The sequence below is a fragment of the Euleptes europaea genome, chromosome 11 (genome assembly GCF_029931775.1).
Source record: "Euleptes europaea isolate rEulEur1 chromosome 11, rEulEur1.hap1, whole genome shotgun sequence".
Classification (NCBI taxonomy): Eukaryota; Metazoa; Chordata; class Lepidosauria; order Squamata; family Sphaerodactylidae; genus Euleptes; species Euleptes europaea.
In genome coordinates, this window is record NC_079322.1 from 62,459,960 (window position 1) to 62,483,870 (window position 23,911).

The 23,911-nt window shown below is 43.8% G+C and overlaps 1 protein-coding gene across 1 annotated transcript in view; it reads right to left on the reverse strand.

Moving 5' to 3' along the window:
• Positions 1-10,325: 10,325 nt before the first annotated feature.
• The window catches only part of NRP1 (neuropilin 1), a 175,720-nt gene continuing 162,134 nt past the window's right edge, over positions 10,326-23,911 (reverse strand). The window contains exon 17 of the mRNA XM_056857120.1: positions 10,326-11,024. Coding sequence (XP_056713098.1) covers positions 10,732-11,024 — 293 coding nt within the window. The 3' untranslated portion in view covers positions 10,326-10,731. The remainder of the gene's footprint in view (positions 11,025-23,911) is intronic.

A 23,911-nucleotide genomic window follows, 5' to 3' on the forward strand; every position in this document is an offset into this window, starting at 1 on the left:
TGGTCGGTATTAGTTGGCTCTTAGTTTTAGCTTATTTTTGGTGGGGAATTATTTTAAACTCTGTATATGGTACAACAATTTTTTCTGATCTTTCAGGAACTGCCCTGATCAGAGAAACCATACCAGGTGGGGGAGTGATAACAACAACAACAACTGTGTGCTGTGAAGTCACAGCTGACTCATAGTGACTACTGGACCATGGGGTTTTCAAGGCAAGAGATGAGCAGGGGTGAGGTTGCCATTGCCTTCCTCTGCATAGTAACATGAGTGGTTTCCCATCCAGCTACTAACTTTGGTCACTCTTGCTTAGCTTCCAAGTTCTGATGAGATCAAACTAGTCAGGGGTATTCAGCCTGCTGAGGTTGTGATGCACCACATTAAATTCCCCTTGGAATGGCTCAGTGGACAAGTTTTGGTCATGCTCAATTGATCACCATATCTAGAATCATGAGGGAGTTATACCTTTGCTCAGACGATTAGTTGATTGGCCTTTCCCTGTAGTGTATGACTTATTTTCTTGAGTCTCCTGGGCCTATTTTCTCTGCAAGTACCTTTCCACAATGTGCTGGTTCTCTGCTGAACTGGATCAAGTGTATTGGTTTATGGTGATCTGGTGTTAGATGGATCATTACTTCCTTATTACACTATATAGTATTTGATTTCCTTCTAAATATATGGTTTCATGATTCGTTTGACTCTCAGACACATCCGCCCTACATATCTACTTTCCCCCAAGTGTCTCCCCTAGTGTCTTCCATGCTCTGTAGCTCAGATATTGCCGGGTATTTCCTGCAGCCTCTAGCCAGTTTTTTTTTAAAGGCATTACTAGCATCCGGAGTTAATACTTTCCCAAATTCTAGGCATGGAACTATACTGGATCTTGGCTGTCGGTCTAGTCTGGATATTTTGTTATCTCTTCCATTGGGGAGACTAGTCAATCACTCCTTTGGTATTGCTGCCAGAGTCACACCATTGTTCTTAGCCTCAGAGGGCAATAAATCCTTTGGAGTTTTTGTGGTCAAGCCATTGGGAGGCGGGAATGCTTGATCTACCCTACTAGTCAAGATTTCTAATAGTTCCCAAATAGCTATTATTAATTGGATGGTTTTAAAAGTCTGGAGGATAAAAAGAGAAAACAGATGATGAGCAAAGAGCCAAACGATGCAGACATTATTTGAAAGGAAGAGGAGGATTAATAAGACTCAAAAGTGATTCCCCTGATAAAACAAAGCTCCAGGTTTCTTTTTCCTGGGTACGGTGTATGTGCGTGTGCTAAATCAGTTGTGGGAATCTTTATTTAAGAGATGAATGTGTGCATAATATGATCCATGGATATTCACATAAAACTCTTGGCTGCTCATGCTAAAGCCCCAAGATGATTGCACAAATCAGTACTGATCAAGCTCATGAAGTATGTTCAGATCCCTGTTTCTGCCAGGATGATTAGTCATGAGTGCGGACTAAGATTGGAGACTTCCCAGAAACTGATGGGAATCATTTTCCTTGAGCTCCTGCAACTCTTTAGTCCTGTTTATATGATCTGAGTGTAGAGGCAAAGTGTGGAGAGAAGAAGAAGGAAAAAAAGAAGAGTTGGCTTGTATATGCTGACTTTCTCTACCTTTTAAGGAGAACCAAACAGGTTTACAAGCTCCTTCCCTTAGTCTCCCCACAACAGACACCTTGTGAGATAGGTGAGGCTGAGAGGGTTCAGAGAGAACTGTGACTAGCCCAGGTCACCCAGCAGGCTTCATGTGTAGGAGTGGGGAAACCAACCTGGTTCACCAGATTAGAGTCCTCTGCTCATGTGAAGGAGTGGGGAATCAAACCTGGTTCTCCAGATCAGAGTCCACCATTCTTAGCCACTACACCACGCTGGGAGATGGGACTTCTGAAGCCAGCCCCCTTAATTACATGAAATCCAGCCTAATGCTAATAAAGATACCATGACTGAAGAGAGAGACTGCGTGTGCACAGTATCCGCATATGTACACTCTGTGCAAATTTGATGAAAGCATGTAAGTGGGGGAGGGGGGCAGTCCAGTGGACATGATCCTGCTACTCCCTCCGCACATGTTGCCTTTATGCACTGATGGTCTAAAACGCATGGTCAGTTAGCCCAGTTCCAGCCCCGATCCAGCCCCGTTCTCTCCCAGTTTCACCCAGGATCAAATCTTCGCAAACGGACGGTACCTTATTTACTCTTCTTTCAGCCCTGTATCGAAGTGAAATGAACCCGCCTTTCCCCATTCCTCTTCTGGGAGAAACAGAAATAGAAATAGGGGAAACACAGATGATTGGCATCACTTATAGCCAATCACGAGGCAGTTTGTGAAGAGGCAGGAATTCAAATGCTTCCTGCCTGCTGCTACTTGGGAGCTTTTTCTGAGAAAAAGAAAGTCTTTTTTAAAATGAGGCTTCGATTCCCCCCCTTCTTTCAGGTAGCTCCGTTTTTTGTTTTTTTAGTTCTTAAAATGCTTTTAAAATTACAAGTGGTCAATTCGAAAGGCCCAATCACCAGGAGCTGGGGGGGGGGGGAGGGCTTACTCAGCAGGAACCCGCATTTTCTGTTTACATGGATCCACTTGCACATAGTTTAGTCCCTGCTCATTCCAGGTAATGTGGGTTCATTTGATCCTGGGTGGAACGGGGATGGAACTGGGCTGGAACTGTGCTAAGTGACCATGCGTTTTAGACCTAGGTCTCCCATACAGGGTTTTTGGGAAACCATAGGCCTTCTTCGATTCTGGAGGCTTTATTGACTCCTGGCCTTGTTCTACCCTGCCCAGCTGTCAGCTAGGCTCTCTGTCGACCCCGGGTAAAAACAAGGTGGTTCCCCGCACAAACAAAATGGAGTTTTTTGTGCACTCCGTCCCTCCCCGTTTGCACTCGGTCCCCCGCCCGGCATCTGCACCTCAATGAAGACCCGCCCGAGTAATCGCTGATCTGATACCAGGTCCCGCGGAACAATGCCGGGAGCTCGGTAAGATCAGCCAGTTATTGCACGCGTTAATTTCCTGTATGCGTTGTCTTAAGTTGTTACCGGCAGTTAACTTCTGTAGTGTTTCTTTGTATCAAAAAACCTACTCAGTCCCATTGTATTTACCCTATATATGTACCGACATTTCCCCTGCCTGTATTCTAGCCTTAAGTTTCTATGACTTGCTGAACTCGCTGACTTTCTGAATAAAACCTTTAACTCGCTGCAACGTCTGGAGTGAAGTTCCCTTTTGCAAGAAACGCAATGTGTTACTGAGGTCTTGCACCAGGAGTGACTGGTCCCTCTCCTTGCCTATCCCTATCTAAATCTCTCCTTTCTGCTAGCAGACTGAAACTTTGCTGTCACAAGCAGCACGTGAGTCCGGATTGTCTCCATTTCAGACTGTAGGATGGAGAGTTATAGGACTAAATGCTTCTCTGTAAGAGAAAACGGACTACACTTGGTCAACTAACATGCTAGGGAGAAGGCTAGGCTGTAACTTTTCTCTCTCCCTTCTAGTTTTTCTGTGTGGGAAATGTATTTGCAGGGTGTAAGACAACTCCCACCTGCAGTCTGAATTATTTGGTACAGTTTAAATAAAGGCCTGCCACCTCATCTGTTGTTTGTATGAACCCGGCTTGTGTTCAGGCAGTGGCGCCCCTACTGTGCCCAAGAGCATGGCTAAGATTGCCAGCTCCAGGTGGGGAAATACCTGGATATTTTGGGGGTGGAGCCTTAGGAGGGGGGGTTGAAGGGGGAGGGACTTCAATGCCATAGAATCCACTTTCCAAAGTGGCCATTTTCTCCAGGGGAACTGATCTCTGTTGCCTAGAGATCAGTTATAATAGTGGGAGATCTCCAGCCACCACCTGGAGCTTGGCAACCCTAAACATGGCTCATCTTTCTGTACTTGCCTGCTCCTACTTAGCATCTTGACTCAACCAGCCTTTGCTTGGTTCTTTGATCTCATCAGTATTTTCTCTTGCTTCTCCCATCACATCTGCCAAGACAGCCTTCTGAGAACTGATCCTCCTTGCCTTATGATCTTACCCCTTATGATCTTACCTTGCCCCTCAACCATATTCCTTGGCCTAGAAAAAGGTCCGTTTTTGAAAGCAAGTCAAAAGTACTCCTGCCCTCTTCCCGACAGGCCCTGACTTCGCAGAGGGGCCACAAGCCCCCTCCAAAGTGCAGCGATATCATGGCAACACGCAGGCTACCACATTTAGTTCACATTACAAGAATATCACCATCTTTCACCTTGCGATGATGTGGGCGAGAGTGCATCGTGAGAGACCGCAGTCCCTGGGCAAGCTCTGCAGAAACATCAACAAGAAAACAGAAGCCGCCGCTGACATCAAATCAAAAGTAATGAATTGCAAAGTTTAATTTGGGTTTCTAGCAACTGCACAGAGTTTAATTAGTGTGTGACTGAAGGGGGAATTTAAAGAGACACATGCTGTCAAAAGCGATTCCTGTCAGACATAGGGTACAGTGTAACACAGCATAATTTTGTTGTCTGTGCCATATTGAGTGCATGCCAAGGATACAGATGTGCTTCAAAATCTTGCTTTGGTTCTCCCCCCCCCCCCCACATGTGGCTTAGAAGTTCTCTGGTGAGGACCTTTGGAAGTAGTCCATAAACATGTTAACAAGTTGCCCCTGATTTCAGATATTCTGGGAGAAAAATGAGCTAAAATGAGCTAAAGGAGTAAAAAAAACCCCACACTCTGAAAATAGATGGCATTTCCCCAGGAATTATTATTCAGTCCTTTGCATGGCAACCTGAATTCCATTAACTTTTGAATAGGGGAGGGGGCTGTGGCTCAGTGGTTGAGCATCTGCTTGGCATGCAAAAGGTCCCAGGTTCAATCCCCGGCCTCTCCAGTTAAAGGGACCAGGCAAGTAGGTGATGTGAAAGGCCTCAGCCTGAGACCCTGGAGAGCAGCTGCCGGTCTAAGTAGACAACACAGACTTTGATGGACCAAGGGTCTGATTCAGTAAAAGGCAGCTTCGTGTTTTCGTGTGTTCAATATGGGGCTCTGCAGAAATGAACTACTGGTATTCGCCAAGGAAACTGTGTTCAGGAATCACTTATGGGTACCAGTCAGTAATACTCTCATCATGGCTGAGGAATCGCTGTGGCAACTGTATCTTCCATTGTCCCCAGCAGAACCAACTTCCATGAATCCTGTTTAGATTCAGAGAGTCAGTGATGTTGAATGTGCTGTGCACAGTCAGTGAATAGCATGAGCTATTGGCTCTAATTAATTCCTGAGCCCTTCTGATCCTTTTACTCCGAAACACTGATTACTACTCAAGGTAGTTGCTGTGATGGATGTTTTGTTGACGCACCAGAGCAACAGCTGGAGGGCCTTAAACCAAATCTTCCACTTTGAGGCATATTATCTGGCCCACCGATAATCAACCAAGATGCAAACGGGAGGTCTGGAGGAGACATGGCTGTGTTAAGAGGATTTGGTAGCAGGTCAACTAATGGGTAGAACACTCTTGCTTCTCCCATCACTTGCTCAAGGTGCTTTTTGCCCAAAATAGTTGCTGAGTACACTGGGTTGTGTAATACTTGATTCTGAACACATGAACATATGAAGTTGCCTCATACTGAATCAGACCCTTGGTCCATCAAAGTCAGTATTGTCTAGCAGCGGCTCTCCAGGGTCCCAGGCAGAGGTCTTTCACAGCACCTACTTGTCTAGTCCCTTTAACTGGAGATGCTGGGGATTGAACCTGGGACCTTCTGCATGCCGAGCAGATGCTCTACCACTGAGCCACGGCCCCTCAGCCATATTCCTTGGCCTAGAAGAAGGCCCATTTTTGACAGCAAGAAAAGTACTCCTGCCCTCTTCCTGACAGGTCATTCTTTTATTTTGTATGACTTGGATCTGAACAAAGGACATGCACACATGGGACATAAAAACTCTTGATTTTGTCAGAGCAATTCTTACCAAAAAGAGACAAACAGTTCATGAACTTAAAGCAGAGCTAGTCATTTTCACAGTAGGGACAGCACCGACTAAAGCCAGCGAAGTTTTAATTGTGCCTATGATTTTCCCCACGTCATGTGTGTTTCTTCTTTGCTTTTCAGTCATTACCTCAAAACTGATTCCAACTTTCATTTCATCACTAAGTTGATATACCAGCAGTTTTGTAAACTCAGTTGTTGTGGCTGGGAAAAAGGGCCTATTTTTTTCGTCATTGGTAGTACTGGCTTGCCTCCTTGGTCGGAGCTCCTATCAGTCTACTTGGTCCTGATTACTCACTTGTTTGCTAGACTGTCCTCTTGCATTTCAGCTCAGCTACTTACTGGCATGATTGGTACCTGCATGCTTCCAACCTCTTGGCATTGATGGAGGTGGTTTTTCCTCCCCTTCATTGGGCGTCTGCAAACAGCTTATCTGGGCACAGAAATCTGTTTCCACATAAAGACGGCAAGGGTTTGTAGCAAATCCACACAGCTAGTGGTTTGCATTACAATTGAGTTTCAATTTGACCTGAGCATCTGATAACTAATGCCAATACTAGTAATGTAATGTAGGGTATTCAGAGGTGGGTTTTGAATGCAGAATTGATTTCAGGAGCCCTTTGTTTTATTCTGCGTGACAAGATTCTTTTCTAACAAATGAAAGTCTAAACATCTACGCTTGTTAAAAGATGCTTTTAAAAGGGCAAGCTGTTTTAAAACCAGTACAGCTGTATGCGTAATAAAAGTCATGGAGGTAGAGGATATTTTATGAAAATGTTTAATTCAACTGTTTCTTTGGAATGTAGTAGTCATTGTTTGGAAATTTAAATTACAATTCAATCCTATGTGTGTGTTTTTTTTTAATGCTACTCAGTGTCCGAGAATACAAACGTCATTTAAAGTTAAGGCTTCGCTGTTCATTTTGAAATAACAATTTAAAAGTGTCATATTGTCATAGAAAATAAAAAATTTCTGTAAAAAAATTTGCACAAAATTTTATGATGGTACAAAAACATGAAGCAATATTATACCAGTAAAATGAAATCATTTTACTACAGGAGATTTTTATAGGTATTTTTTTTGAGAAAGAAAAAAATATGTTATTTTTACACTTTCAAAATTATGAAACAATCTAAAACAATATAAACTGAACATTTTATAACACTGCCTTTACAAATTAATAACTTTATAAACATATAATTTTTAAATATATTTATCAGTGCAAGATACTTTTTTTCCATTTAAAGTTGCAGTATCGTTTTTCCTTTGTCGAAGGGCAGTTTTCACTCAATCCCCTTTTGAAGAAATCAGAAATATGGAATCCTGATTTAGCATTAAATGGCTGCATTGTGATGAGGGGGTCTCCTTAGCTTGTCCATGTGATTGACTCTCTTGGCTTTGGCTGCCTCTGCTGACCCATCTGCTTCCCGTGCAGATGTCATTATTCCAATGTCAGAGCGGTGCGGCAAATAACCATGCCTCACCTGGGTGTTAACAGGCCGGCACAGCTAGTTTTAGAAAGGAGCCAAAAAAGAGATGACAGCCACCAAGCACCACTCCGGTACAATTTTGTTTCGTTGCTACGTATTGAAACGCATGGCGGATCCACAGCTGCAAATGGATTGCAGCCAAAAGCGTTTCTGTTCTAACTAGAACAAAACAAACAGCTGAGCCCCCGCGTCCATTAAAATAAATTGAAATGTTTGGGTTTTTCCCCCTCTCTCCGATGAGGGGGAGGATGTGCGTGTATGTATGCAGAAGCCTGTTCATGCTAATACGTTTCCATGTTGTCAGCCGAGAGCTTCTTACGATATAATTCTTCACATTTGCAACTTAAGATCCATGCAAGATCATTTAAAAGGTTTCAGTGGTTTAGAGTCTTCTCCAGCACTGAACACGGCACTTCTGGGTTCTGGAAATGCCTAGCATGCTTTTCTTGAACTAAATAAATGCCGAATAGTAAAGCCTGTATTTCTCAGGGCAATTTATACATGTGAATTCATCACATGTAGAGCAAATCATACAGCTATTACTTGTATGTGTGAACAAGCCACAACAGATGCAACTTTCACCTCACCAGGCATCAACTCAAACACAGCACTCTCCAACAGAGAAAGATCAGATGTTTGTCTGAAGAGTTAAGTTAAGCATTAAGTCATCCAATAAGGAGACAGTGATCTACCTGTATGGGTGAAACAATCCTATTTGAATGCCTACAGACATATTCGGTCCATTGCTTCTGGGGTTTCTGCCAAATTCTGAGGTTCTGCCTCTGTGCTGAAATTTACCCTTTTAAAGTGATGTTTGCAAGTCTTAAGATGCTCATGTGACAAGCAAGGAGGGGACAGATACTTGAAGATTGCAACTAACATTACAGGAAACAAGTGCAGTTGACAACTGAGCTTGATCTTCTCTTTGGGATAGTTAGCTAGCAGGGTGTCCTAATTATTGTAAGGCCTGATTCTCATGCTGCTTTTTGCCAGGGTGATTCTCCTCATGGTGAATATTGGGGTTGAGCACAACCACCTTTGCTGATAATTCGAATGTACCACATCCAGAGAAACCCTTGTTTACAAGATAGTTTCAGAGGGTAGCTGTGTTGGTGGTCAGTAGAATTGCTAGATTCATGTCCAATACCACCTTAGAGACCAACTAGATTTTTGGGGTATAAGCTTTCAGAAGTCATATCTGACAAAGGGAATTTGACTCTCGAAAGCTTATACGCTGAAAATCTTGTTGGCCTCTAAAGTGGACTCAAATCTAGCTGTTTTCAAGAGTTCACTCTGATGTAGTAAATACCATCTCTCATCTTGTGAGGGAGCATTTTAGCAAAATATTTACCACACAAATCCAACTTGGAGAAATTGCCTTGCGGTTACTAGTGTTGTTGTCATTTATGCCCCTGTGTCTGTTAGGGGATAATCTCATTCCTAAATATATTGCATTTGTGGTCTGTTTCTTTGTGCAGACATACTTTTCAAACATGAAGTCACCTGCTTCTCGAAAAAAAGAAACGAAAATTCAGGGAATTAAAATAGTCCTGAATTTTAGCCAGCAGAGCAAAACTCTGGAGCAAAACTCCCATATGGTGGACTCTGGCCTGGTACATTCTTACATTTAGGATTTCATGGGTATTTAGTTGGCGATGTTTTAAGCCACTGTAGTATGAATATGTATTCATTTTAATTTAGCATATCATTGTTGGCCAAGCCAAAAACCACCATCTGTTTGTAGCAGCATCCATGTAACCCAGATTAGCACAAACATTTCTACACAGAGGTGAATGCCCTTATATTGGATAATGTTGGTAGGTGGAAAGAGCATTCTTTGCTTAGCAATGGAAAATCCCTCATAGCTTCCCATTAATATGAATGCCTTGTACAGATTTTCCCCCCCAAAAAGACTTATATAATGACTTACTAAAGAAAAAAAAAGATACTGTCACTTTATGCTTTTAACAAGAAATCCAAAGTTCAACTTTGGAGGGCAAAGTTAAGAAAATCTCCCTTTTCCCCTTAAAAAACAAACAAAGTCTAATAAAATCCTTCTTGCCGTTCCCAGCAAATTAAAGCTGCATTGGTCTTCTCTTGACAGTGGCAAATCCTATGCAACAATCTACTCAGAGACAAAGAGCGAGAGAGCAAGAAGAAAGAGAGCGCTTATATTTGAAAATACATTCTATATGAAAGAACTCTAAAAGGAGGAGGGAGGGGGAGATATTGCAGCTTTGTACAAAAATGGTCCAGAGACATGAAACTGAAGTACAGAAAAGTGGAAGAATCAAGCCACCCAATTTCCTTAGCCCTTGCCTTCTCAATGTTTACTTATGCTAAAATATACTTTCTTGTTAGTCAGTGAGTCCTTGGGGTAAGTAAAAAAAAAAAAAAAAGGAAAGAAAAAGGACAAGGTCTTTAACCGGAGGGAGGCAAAGCTGTTGTTAACGTTAACGCGATGAGAAGCATCACAAACAAAAAGGCACTTGAGAGGACATACGCTAGCCAGTGCCAAGGACTCTCGCTTTTGTCTCCTTATAGTGGTAGGCAGTTCGCTCGGTTTGCCGGTTGTTTCGGGACGATGGCACGCGTTTCTGGTATGGAAGTCACAAGCACAAAGTTTAGTACAACACTGAGAAACACCAATAAAATTCTGACTGTATTGCTTGGTAGACAGAGCTGACACACTATACCAGTACTGAGGCCACAGTACTTTTCAAAAAAACACCCTAACCCTTTCCTTGCCTATGCACAACACAAGCAATTTTACACAAATATAGGTTGAGGAATCAACTAAGTTGCTGTTACTCCAATGTTTCTTTTTTCTGGGCTACAGACAGCATGTCCCTCCAAAAGACCCCCCACACACACACCAAAATACACTTTGTGACAGCATCTTGGATTTTTGCACAGTAAAAAAATAAAACATACTCATCAGAGGGGAAGGAAACAAAAGCCGGGGCAGGAGGGAAGACAGAAACGAAACGAAACACCCCCTCTTAAGCCAATCATACTTGGTCTCAACACCAGCATTTGATTATTTCAAATTAGAAACAGAAGTAGACTGTACATGATTCAGATTGTTTAACACAGATTGTTGTCCATTTCTTAGTATATCTGGTACGCTCACTGAAGCTCCTGAGAAAAGCGTGGCTCAGCGTCCCCAACGCAGTTTCCAGCCTGTACAGTAAAAGAAGACCCACAGTCCCCCAGCTTAAGCTAGTGATATGTCCTTCTGTCTCAATTCCTCCGAAATTTCATTAGCTGCTCTCGCACCTTCACGCCTCTGAGTAAGTATTCTGTGTGTTCAGTTTGTCTTTTTTCAATTTCACGCCGTCCACAAGTTCGAAATTGTAGTTCTCTAGGGCAGACAAGTTCCTGTCCGACATACCGTTGTGCCAACAGGCGCAATAGAGGATGACCCCACAGATGGCCCCGAGAAGCACCCCTAAAGCGCTCATGGCTATGATGGTGATCAGAATGGGATCGAGGGTCTTCAGCACATTAACCGATTTCCGGGAGATGTTATCGTTGTAGGGTTCTCCGTTTTCGTGGTACTCGGGCGTCGACCCTGCAGTGGAACACAAAGCGGCAGCTGTGATGTGGAGGTCAGCACCTCCAATGCGAAATGAATGTGAGGAAGAGAGAAGGTGCTTACTGCTGCCTATGGAAGTTGAATGTTTACATGCACATTTTGGTACAATGCTGAATAGTTAAAAGCCTATTTATACCTGACACAGTACCTTCTATTACTTCAAAATTCCTTGTCTGCCATGGAGAAGGACTCTGGGGTTCTAAGTCATTTCCTACATCTGAGTCTTCTGTGGCTCCTGGGGAAGGCATTTTTGCAGGTAGAGGTCCCACATTTTCAGGGTAGCTAGAACGGACTCTCCTCACAAGAACCCCCAAGTTTGGTAAAGATTTGGTCAGGGGGTCCGGAGTTATGGGATCTGGAAGGGGTCACCCCCATCCTCCATTGAAATGCATTGGCAGAGTGGCTGTGTTCAGATTCTTTAGTGTGATCTTTGCAATGTATCTAAATGGAGAAGCCAGGCTTTAAACCAGTGGTTCCCAACCTTTTTTTGACCCGGGACCACTAGGACTTTTTTGTTCGGTGCAGGGACCCCAAGGTTCAAAATAAAAATTCAGAGAATTTGAAAATAAACTTTAATCATAACTGTTAGTTAAACATTAAGCTTAGAATAATATTTGAATACCGTATATACCCATGTATAAGCCGACCCGCGTATAAGCCAAGGTGCCTAATTTCTCCCTGAAAATGGGGAAAAATTAGTCACCCGCGAATAAGCCGAGGTTCAGCTTATAACCCCTCCCCCCCACCCGCAGGCTTACCTGACAGGGCTCCCGGCGAAGGCGGTGGTGGTGGCCTTCATTGAGAAAGCTGATGTTATGGAACAGGGCCTTCTCAGTGATGCCCCCCTCCCATAGCAGAATGCCTTGTCCCATGAAGTTCACCTTGCCCCTTAACTTTTGACTTTCCAAAAGGTGGTCAAGACTGTTTTGTTCCATAGGTAATTTGGTGGTTTCCTTTCTCAATCTGTCTGTTCATCTGTTTTAAACTTGCCAGTGTTAGGGTTTTTTATACTAAGTTTTTTATACTTAGTTACAGCTGCAAAAGGCTTGATTTTTTAAACTGTTTTAATTTTTATCTTTTTATTGTTGTAATCTTTTTTTGCATTGTTTTAATAAGGGAAAAGCAGGATCTACATTTTCTAAAATACAATAAATCTCTGCACTGCATTATTTTCTGTTAGATGCACATTTTGATGAACATTCTTACCAATGTTCTGTGTCAAGTAGAGCTGGAGCCAGGTACTGGTCTATCTGTAGGGTTGCCAGCCTCCAGGTACTAGCTGGAGATCTCCTGTTATTACAACTGATCTCCAGCAGATAGAGATCAGTTCACCTGGAGAAAATGGCCGCTTTGGCAATTTTACTCTATGGCATTGAAGTCCCCCCTCCCCAAACCCCACCCTCCTTGGGCTCCGCCCCAAAAACCTCCCATTGGTGGTGAAGAGGGACCTGGCAACCCTATCTATCTATGCAACTATAAGTCACAGCGCAAAACAGTTAACCTGTAGAAGAGTAGAAGAATCCCCATGTGAAATGAATAAGGTAGCCATTCTTCCTCCTTGTGACTCTTAACTGATATGAGATAATAAGTGCATTTGGATGTCCGCTTATGTTCTTATTTTTGTAAAACTGTTACTATATCGGGGCTGATTAAGGTTTTAAAGTTTTAGCATGCTCTTCAATTGGCCCACAAGATGGCAGCACTGAAATGGCTGCATTTGGAACGAAAGACGAGACCAGCATGGTTCGCAGCCAATCAAGTACAAAAGACGCTTCAAAAGAAACTCCTCCTTAGACAAGGAAACTCTGGTCTTGTGTAGCCAATTTGATCAGCATAAGATCATATCTTGTTACAGCTTCTGTTGAGTTCTGCCCAAATGTTTTGCATCCAACAATTTATTATTTTCAATAGAACTTGATAATTTAGGGTGAAGAAGAAGAGTTGGTTTTTATATACAGATTTTCTTTACCACTTAAGGAAGAATCAAACCGGCTTACAGTCACCTTCTGTTTCCCTCCCCACAACAGACACCCTGTGAGGTAGGTGGGGCTGAGAGAGCTCTAAGAGAGCTGTGACAAGCCCAAGGTCACCCAGCTGGCTTCATGTGTAGGAGTGGGGAAACCAACCCAGTTCACCAGATTAGTGTCGGCTACTCATGTGGAGGAGTGGGGAATCAAACCTGGTTCTCCAGATCAGAGTCCGCTGCTCCAAACCACCGCTCTTAACCACACAACGGAAATTCCAATCAGTGGAACAGGAAAAATTCTTTTGCATTTTAGATCTTCTCAAGCACTATGTCAAATCCCTTCCTTGCTGTGGAGAACGTTTGGAAAACAATGCCCAACTTAACCACAGACAACTCTCAAATTAGCAGCCCTCCACTTTCAAGCAAGGTAGGACTAATAGGGTCAAAGCCCGAAGTCATCAGTCAGCCTTTTAACTTGGCCCTAGTTTTTTTAAAAAGAAAAGAAGCTCCCATGAATCTCAGCTGCAGCTCTGAACAACTCATGTTTGAAGTATTGTCGTGCTGTCAAGATTTATTGCGCTTTGGCCTAAACTAGGAAGAAGGATTGCTCAGCGTTTCAATCCTCTTTCAGCAATCCCATACCGACATCATTCCTCTGACAGTGAAAACATGATGTACTGCATGGGGTTTCTGTTGGCAGGTTGTGACCCACAACTGGAAGACTGCACCACTCCATTTTTTTAAACAGAGAAGGACGAAGAGAGGGGAAAAATGAGAGAAGGAAGACACACTCCCAGAAAGAGAAATAGTCTGATTTTGCAACAAAAAAATTCAATGTTGTAAGGTGGTTTAAATATTGATCCTGGGGTCTGAAAAGTTTGAAAACTACAGATGGATTGGACTAACAGTGATCCATCGACACCATAAGCAGGTGTGCCACACAGAATTGTTCATGGAAGTTCAGGGTGCTTCCAGTCTCTTGGTTTGTTATTAGTAAAAACATTGTGTGCTAAGTGCCGTCAAGTCACTTCCGACTCATGGCGACCCTATGAACCAAAGTCCTCCAAAATGTCCTATCTTTGACAGCCTTGCTCAGATCTTGCAAATTGAGGGCTGTGGCTTCCTTTATTGAGTCAATCCATCTTTTGTTAGGTCTTCCTCTTTTTTGTTGGGATGGCCTGAGATGAAAGACTAGTGATCCCTTCGTATCGTTTGGAGGAATTCAGATGACCATCCACAGTGATTCTGTACCAACATTTTTCTTCAACTTTTGAGTTAATTTTAAAAATCAGAACTATGATCCATAGCACATTTGATGCACATAGCACATTTGAAGAAGCAAAATCAGCCCATGAGTGCTGATATTCACATTTGATCAAACATTGATAAGATTACCATGAAATTGACAGGTTTCCCTTTGTTCCCTATTATGTCTAATTCTTATATCTATATTTCACATTTTACACTGCAATCCTAAACAGAATGACGCCCTTCTAAGCCCACTGATTTCAATGGATTTAGAAGGCTGTAACTTTAACCACTACCCTACACCAGCTCTCAGAATTAGCTATTCTGAATGAGAGGACTTGCCAACTTCCAGCAAATATTTAATTAATCTGCTGCAATTTTACCTTAATTTTAGAAGAAGAGTTGGTTTTTATCTGTCGACTTTCTCTACCTTTTTAAAAGAAGAATCAAACCCGTTTACAATCTCCTTCCATTTCCCTCCTCACAACAGACACATTGTGGGGTAGGTGGGGCTGAGAGAGTTCAGAGAGAACTGTGACTAGCCCAAGGTCACCCAGCTGGCCTCGTGTGGAGGAGCAGGGAAACCAACCTGGTTCACCAGATTAGCGTCCGCCGCTTATGTGGAGGAGTGGGGACTCAAACCCAGTTCTCCAGATTAGAGTCCACCACTTTTAACCACTACACTGCGCTGGCTTTACAAATGAGGAGGGCATTGTTCTCATTTGGTTTTCAAACAGATAAAAGAAAAACACACATGTAAAGCAAGTAGATATCTAAAATATCTAGTCGTGTTCTTTCAAAGCAGATTTATTACTGGTGAAAGCCAATTCTAGTCCGTATAAACTTGCTGTGTTGCCTTCTCAGTTATAGTGCTGAAATTTTGGAACTCTCTCCGCAGGGAGATTTGTCTGTCTCCCTCTGTTGTTGTCAACGGGTGACTTCCCCCCCCCCCCCGTTATGTTTGGTGTTCCCTCACTGTTATTAGCGCTCCTTCCTAGTTTGTTTATGTCTGTTTGTGAGTTTATACGTTTTACTGCGTTGGTTTGCCAGTGCCTTCCTCTGCACAGCAACCCTGGTATTCCTTGGTGGTCTCCCATCCAAATACTAACCAGGGCCGACCCTGCTTAGCTTCTGAGATCTGACAAGATCAGGCTAGCCTGGGCCATCCAGGTCAGGGCGCTGGACTTACAGTGGTTGGGTAAGAAGCATAAGATTTCAGTTCTCGAAAATGCGGGAGAGGACTTTGACTCAGAAAATTTTCTGGTGACACAGTATTCTGTTACACACTTCAGAATACCCAAATACTGGCTTGGATCCACCAATAATTTCTGTGGTCAGAAGGGACTGCCATTCATGGAGCATGACTTCCTCCCTCTGCAGCCCATAATGCCTCCCCAAAATCTGCTCCTGATGGGCAGGAGACTCCAGGAACAACATGAGGGGAAAATTAATGAAAAGTCTTCTATTGGATCCAAGCCACAGCAGAGAAAAGGTACTAATGATACTGGGGTGGACCGCACCCATCAATATCATGCCCGAAGAACTCTTTTTAAACTTTGGTACCGTGAAAGCCGTCTCACAAGTCTGTTTGTCTGAAGACATGAGAGGGCAGGATGTAACTCACAATAGCATATGCTGACTGAACAAACTTAGAGGAAGAAAATGTGTTGAGGCAGGAGAGAGTGTTCACCTTTACAACACACAAACGCAGAGGTTAAGAACCATAACTTTGAAAAGGGTTTTTTTGGGGAAGGCTAATCAGCCCAACAACACTCTTGCCCTTAAGGACCCATTATCCTCAGTAGTATATTTAGGTTTTTTGGCTTGTAGCAAAACCTCAACAGTGTTGTGTTGTAGCGGAAACACTGAACACACCCGCTTAATAAATTACTTTAGAGGCTGTGCCTGATTGTGGCTTAATAAAGGAAATGGGACTAACTGAAGACTGACCTTTTCACCCTCCCTGAAGTTGTTAACACAAAGCATTTAAACTTGCTGATCATACTAAGTGTTTTAAGGAAATCTTTCATTTATGCTTGCTCGCTTCTGTAGTAACATACAGGTTAATAAACATCACCTGACTCCAGATCATGAAGTCTTGTGAAGCTGCAAATAAAGAAGTTTTCCAAAAGTTATTTGCTATTGCATGCTCTGGGGAAAGACGACCAGCCGATGCTAACCGCTTCTTTCCCCAGTGCCAACAGTTAGGGTAGCCCTTTGCAAAATGATCTTCCCCAGAATTCCTTCTCACAGTATTGTAAAGCTGCCGACAACATGGTGGGAAAACTGGCAAGCCCTTCAAGAGCGAGGGCAGACATAAATGGGGTGGAAGTCTCCAAGGCCCCAAGCTGGATAACTCAGGCTAGCCCAATCACATCAGATCTCAAAAGCTAAGCAGGGTCATCCCTGGTTAGTATTTGGATGGGAGACCACCAAGGAATTCCAGGTTTATGATGCAGAGGCAGTCAATGGCAAACCACCTCTGAACATCTCTTCCTTTGAAAACCTTTGGCTGTGACTTGATGGAAAAAACAAAAAAAGGCCCCATGGCTCCTTAGAAGAAGAGTAAGAGTTGGTTTTTATATGCCGACTTTCTCTTCTTAAGGAAGAATCAAACCAGCTTATAATCACCTTCCCTTCCCCTCCCCACAACCGACACCCTGTGAAGTAGGTGGGGCTGAGAGCGCTCTAAGAGAGCTGTAACTTGCCCAAGGTCACCCAGCTGGCTTAATGTGGAGGAGTGGGGAAACAAATCCAGTTCACAAGGTTAGCTTCCGCCGCTCATGTGGAGGGAGTGGGGAATCAAACCCAGTTCTCCAGATCAGAGTCCACTACTCCAAAGCACCACTCTTAACCACTACACCACGCTGGTTGGTTTTTATATGCCAACTTTCTCTCCCTTTAAAGGAGAATCAAACTGGCTTACAATCTCCTTCCCTTCCTCTCCCCACAACAAACACCTTGTGTGGTAGATGGGGCTGAGAGAGTTCGGAGAGAACTGTGACTGGCCCTAGGTCACCCAGATGGCTTCATGTGGAGGAGCGGGGAATCGAACCCGGTTCTCCAGATGAGAGTCCACTGCTCCTAACCACTACACCACACTTACAACCATGTCCCCCTGCCAATTGCATTCACATATTGGATCACAGATGAGCTATGGTTTATTTCTTTTGCTCCAAAAAGTGCAATTCAGCCTGTGGAATTTTTGGGTGGTATTGTCACAGTTTGGCATCCACTGATACCGCCGGGAAGCCAGCTCTGTGCTACATATACATGTGGATGAAAGGAGTAAAATATTTACTGTGCTGAGCTTGGAGACCAGATGCTACTTTATACTTCAGAGACTTTGGAGGAATAGAAAGCCAGAAAGTTCTGCAATTCATTATATTTTTCTTTGGCACAAGATGCGACTGTGCAATGTTCTTTATTTTAACCAGAAACCTTTTTTCTTTAAAAAACAACAACAACATACCTGGCTGTACTGTAATGTCACCTCCTGTCGGCTTTTCTGTTACCACTGCTGTAGAACTGCCTAGAAAGAGAATTGCATATGTTATCTCGTGTGAAGCAGCAAAGATGAATGAATAAGTGTCGAGATACATGGACTTGCGTGCAAAAATTACCCCCTACTCCCAGTTGTTAAAGGAGCCCAGGGCGCAGAGTGGTAAGTTGCGGTACTGCAGTCAAAAGCTCTGCTCATGACCTGAGATTGATTGTGATGGAAGTCAGTTTCAGGTAGCCAGCTCAGGGTTGGCTCAGCCTTCCATCCTTCCGAGGTCAGTAAAATGAGTACCCAGCTTGCTGGGGGTAAAGTGTATATGACTGGGGAAGGCAATGGTAAACCACCCCGTAAAACATAGCCTGCTTAGTAAACGTCGGGATGTGATGTCACCCCATAGGTCAATAATGACCCAGTGCTTGCACTTTACCTATATACTTCCTGTTGTAGTTGTGGTTCTTTTTGTTTCAAGAGGTATAATATTTGAAAAACGTAATCCACATTTTCTGACATATAAACTTTTAAAAATTAGAAACCATTTAATGAGTGCAAGCTGATGGGTAACCAAACCCTGGGATTTACCCTTCCTTACGAAAAGTTGTGAACAAGGAGGAATTTCTGAAGCTCTCGTAATAAGAGTTTGCCCAATACGGGCAGAGAAAAATCCCTCTCAAAGAATTCTACTGAATAAACATGTGTACTGAAATAAACGTTTCCAACCTCTTTGGGCTGGAAAACACAATGAACACCACAACAGAGGTCTGAATGAGTTTGGGTCTAGCTTGTATTATAATCAAGGCGGACGTGGTAAAAGGAGTACTTAATGATCTAGTGTATATGATCAGGCTCATAGGGTGCATGGAAAGTCTTTGGAGGCTGATGAACGTGTAGCACGCTACTTCCAGCAGGACAGAGCAGAAAGGGAGAAACTGGCACACGTACAGATCAGAGCTTTTCAAGGTGGAAATCCCATACACAGTCAATAGGGTTGTCAGGTCCCTCTTCGCCACCGGTGGGAGGTTTTTGGGATGGAGTCTGAGGAGGGTGGGGTTTGGGGAGGGGAGGGACTGCCATAGAGTCCAGGAAAACATCTCTATCGGCTGGAGATCAGCTGTAATAGCAGGAGATCTCCAGCTAGTAACTGGAGGTTTGGAAATCAAACTGCAAAAACTAGTGCCCAAGATAGGAGGTCATGCAGAAAAACAGCACTTATGGCAAAAAAGCATAGAACTACTAAAGGCTTAACCATGAAATTCAATATAATGTAAACATATACATGCAAGCACAAAAATTGACAACAATGTCCATTGAAGACATAAAGGGACAGATAAAGTCCAAGAATGCCAAGAATAAGATAGGTTTCCGGTATTGAGTCCGATTTCACGTTAGCTTTTTCAACTCTGGCAATCCAGCAACGATCAATCATAATTCCACAGAACATATGTTCCTGAACCAAGGCATGTAGCCACCTAATACAAGCGGATGGCGAGTCTCCTGTAATAGCAGGAGATCTCCAGCTAGTAACTGGAGGTTGGCAATCCTAGTAGTCGATTGGGAGGCTAGTCACAGTGGATCAGAGCCAATGGTTCCATTTGCCACCAGGCTTTCACACAGGCCGCAGTGGGCCTACTCTCCAACTTGGCTCGGTCCCAAAATACACAGTTAAGGGACTGGAGAGCCGAGTTGTCGCTAGAATTCCTTCATCTGTTTGGCGACCCCCGCTATAGCTTTTCAGAGAGAAACTTTGTTCATGTAACCGACTTCCTTTTTGTTCATCTGAGTATACAGATAAAGGCAATTAAGAAAATGAAAAGAGGGCCTCGGGTATCAAGCAATAACTGGCAGTTGAGTGCCGGCCGAGCCAAGCTGAGCTTTCCTCTCGTCCCTGCAGGGAAGCATTTGAAGTGTTCGAGTGAGTATGATTGTGATGTGGTTTAATGAAGGTGACTGCCCAGACCATATCCCTTTCAGGCCTTGGAAAGGGTGATGAAACAGAATATGCCATGCAGGTGTGGGTGAGACATTGAAGATAGAGGCAAGGCAAAACGTACATGCATTTTCAAGGGATGTTTTTTGTTAACAGACTTAATTTTGCTGGTAAAGGAAGCAACTAGTGCAAGGGGCGGTTGCAATTCTGCACGTTTGTTTTTGGTGCACTTGGATAATTCAGCTTTTGAGGGAGTGTGCAAGGGACAGAGCGATATTTTTTAAACACATGGCATCCTGGCATCCCAGTCAAAAAATTAAAATAGTCTGGAAATACCCTTTCTTTGTCCAGTTCCTTCCTTCACAGGTAATATGTGTAAAGAAAGTGAACTTAGTATTGTTTTTTTAAAAAACTCTTGCCTGCTCATGCTAAAATATAGTATATTACTGAAGCAAATATAGTTCTATCACATTGTCTCATGTGGTGAGTTGGGAAATTCAAGTGGCTTTCTAAGTTGCATAAACTGGAGTAGTGGACTCTAATCTGGAGAACTGGATTTGATTCCCCACTCCTTCACATGAGTGGCAGATGCTAATCTGGTGAACTGGGTTGGTTTCCCCCTCCTCCACATGAAGCCAGCTGGGTGATCTTGGGCTAGTCACAGCTCTCTTAGAGCTCTCTCAGCCCCACGTACCTCACAAGGTGTCAGTTGTGGGGAGGGGAAGGGAAGGTGACTGTAAGCTGGTTTGATTCTTCCTTAAGTGGTAAAGAAAGTCTGTATATAAAAACCAACTTTTCTTCTTCTTCTTCTTCTTCTTCTTCTTCTTCTTCTTCTTCTTCTTCTTCTTCTTCTTCTGCCTTCTCATTCTTAACAAAAGGGCAGATTTGCGTTGAAGAGGCGGATATTAAGTTTTGTGGTCTGGGGGTGGTGCCAATGGTTACAGCCTTGGAGTGGTGCCAATGGTTACAGCTTAGCCTCCCTTCCATGTTAAAGCATGTAACCACAGACCCCCTGCTGAACACTCAAAAGAAGCCATATTTTCCCACTCGGGGCACTGAAGCAAAGTTTGTGCCTCTGTGGTCACAAAGTGTCCCGGATTCGGGATCTTGCTGAGCTCCTAACCATTTTTGCAGCTGAACGGTGTTTTCTTGATGCTTCCTTCCTTGCTGCTTCCATAAGAAGAAAAGGCAGCCTGTTAAAACTGTCACCGTGTGGTGCCGCCTTGATCACAAGTGATAAAGGCAAGGCAAGCAGGACAACCGAGGAGGGATCTGAACGAAAATGGTCTTGCCATGGAATGAGCATGGCCTCTGCACCTGTCAACTGGAAGTCATCACCTGTTCCGCTGTGGCAGTTGGCTTGGTCGTCATCGCACTCGTCCACAAGGTTGCTGTCGGGAGTGGTAGGCACTGAGGTAGGCACTGAAACGGAAAACCATGAGAGGCTCAGCCTGAAGGATGCTCTGGGGTTTGCGAGCGGTTTCCTCAGTGAGAAGGAGAAAGCTATTTGTTACAGCACAGAAGCAACGCTCCCCCCCCCTTTCGCAGAGGAGACTTTCCTTTTTAGGCATCATCTTCTCATTTCCTGCCCTTTGCACTCCCATTAATGGGATGTTCAAACTGAAGAGTGGGGAATAAACAGGGGATTAAGTAATAGCTTCCCTCTATATCCGTTAATTTCTTTTCTTAGCATGGGGGGTGGGGTGGAGAGAAGATGTTTGGCTTATTCCTTATTCCTACCAAAAATGTGCAAAGGCTAATAGGATCACATTGAAATCAGGTCTATGGGAAGGATATGATTTTAAGATCCATATTTGGAAACATGGATTTCAACTTCAGTAAAGGGAGATGAGATGAACTTTCTGCACTTGGTCCGTACCCAGGTCTGGCAGAAGCTGTTCTAAGAGGATTTATGATACAGAAGCATACGGCTTGGAGGAAAACTCAACTACAATTTACCAATAATATACTTTGGGACTTACAAAATTTGGAACAAAAACTTGTTATGGCACTACAGGAATCAGAGAAAAATGAAATACAAATGAAGATTTCTGTATCTAAACATCAATTGAATTTGGTAATAATGGAGGAAATGAACAAAAATTTAAAATTTGCCAAACAAAAATATTTTGAACATGCTAATAAACCTGGAAATTTTTTAGCAACACAATTGAAAGATTCATTTCAAAAGAAGATCATAACAAAAATCCAATCTGTTAAAGGACCAGTTTATTCGACTTTGGATATACAAAAGGAATTTGTTTCATTCTACACTAAACTATATCAGAAAGAAAATATTTCAAAACAGAAAATGGACAATTTTTTAAATTCAATACAGATGAATATTCTTTCAACAACCCAACAAGTGTAAGCTCTTGACCCATCGAACCAGAAATCACCACAGAGACAATCAGATTCCAAGCAGATGGCTTTACTGGTCAAATAGGCAATACAGTGCATTGGAGGCAAGATGACAGCTATGGGTTGTCTTGCCCGTTATGTGGAAATATAAGGCAGAGAAACGGCGGGAGATTGCAAAGCATAAACAGAGCATTATTTCCCAGGAGTGGCGTTCCCAGGCTTTGGTATGTGTAGCCGTCCTTGAAGTCTGGACGGTTCAGCAGAGAAACGAAAGGAAACATCTAAACCGAGATAACAGCCTGACATCCTGCTCCCCTTAAGGCCCCCTCCCATCCGGCAAGGGGGCTGGTCTGTCCGGGTAGGTATTGTGAAAAGCGTTGACGAGTTTGGGGGCGGAGACATCCCATGCGCGAACCCATTCGTCATAGGCAGGGGGGAAGTGTTTCCAGCAGATCAGGTATTGCAAGGCCCCGTGGTGTATGCGGGAATCCAGGATTTTGGAGACTTCGAAATGTTCTCCCCCCCCCACCATTATGGGCTGCTCAGGAGGTGGCTCCGGGTGCCATTGTGGGGAAGCAACATGGGGCTTTAGAAGGCTAATATGGAAAACAGGGTGCACACGCCTCAGAGTTTTGGGGAGAGACAGTTCCACTGTGACAGGATTTATGAGGCGGATGATGGGAAATGGGCCAATGTATTTAGCATTGAGCTTATGGCACGGACGGGTGGAGCGCAGGTTCTTGGTGGAAAGGTATATCAAGTTACCCACTTGCAGGTCCCCACAGGGGGAACGATGCTTGTCAGCCTGCGCCTTGTATTTGCGCTTGGCTCGGTCTAGGTTGCTAACCAGCCAGGGCCATGTTGTACGGAGGGTGTGTGCCCAAGAGGCAATGTCGGCATCCCCCTCCCCCTCTGATCCTTCTATTGGAATGATAGGACCGAAGTCCTGTCCATACACCGCATAAAACGGGCTAAAACCTGTGGACTGATGTACAGCATTATTGTAGGCATATTCTGCAAAAGGCAACAGTTCCACCCAGTCATCTTGGTGGTAATTGACATAACAGCGCAAATAGCATTCAAGTACAGCATTGACACGTTCGGTTTGACCATCCGTTTGGGGATGGTATGCACTAGACAACCCCTGCTCCACCCCCACCAATTTGAGAAAAGCTTTCCAAAACTTAGCAACGAAACTACTTCCGCGGTCGCAGATTATCTTGCGCGGAAACGAATGTAGTCTAAAGACATGTGACACGAAGAGGCAGGCTAGCTTCTGAGCGGAGGGGATCCCCGCACATGGAACCAAATGTATTTGCTTAGAAAATAAGTCAGTGATAACCCATAACACAGTTTTTCCCCCACTGAGAGGGAGATCCGTCATAAAATCCATAGCAATCACTTCCCAGGGTTTGCTGGGTATTTCAAGTGGTTGCAGTAGTCCTGGGGGCTTGCCTTGAGATCGTTTGACTGTGGCGCAAACAGGACAGCTGCGAATAAAAGAGTCAATGTCAGAACGCATTCCCCCCCACCAAAATTGTCTGCGCAACAGGTGAAGGGTCTTTAGGAACCCAAAGTGTCCAGCTGTCTTTACTCCATGAGCCAAGTGTAAGACGTCTTTTCGGAGTGCTTTGGGCACATATAATTTCGAGTCTTTGTACCAAGAGCCTCCTTGTTCGATTACGCCAGGAGGCAGGGTTTGAGCAGAGCGTTCCATAAGGCATTGTTCCCGGAGGGAATTTAAGAAAGACTCGGAGACGGGAACCCCCCCCTTGTTTACGGTGGTAGTAGGAGCAGTTATGGGGGTTGACGAGGGGGAAGCGCTTACGTGCGGTGGTGTGCAGACTGCAGGCGGCTGGGCG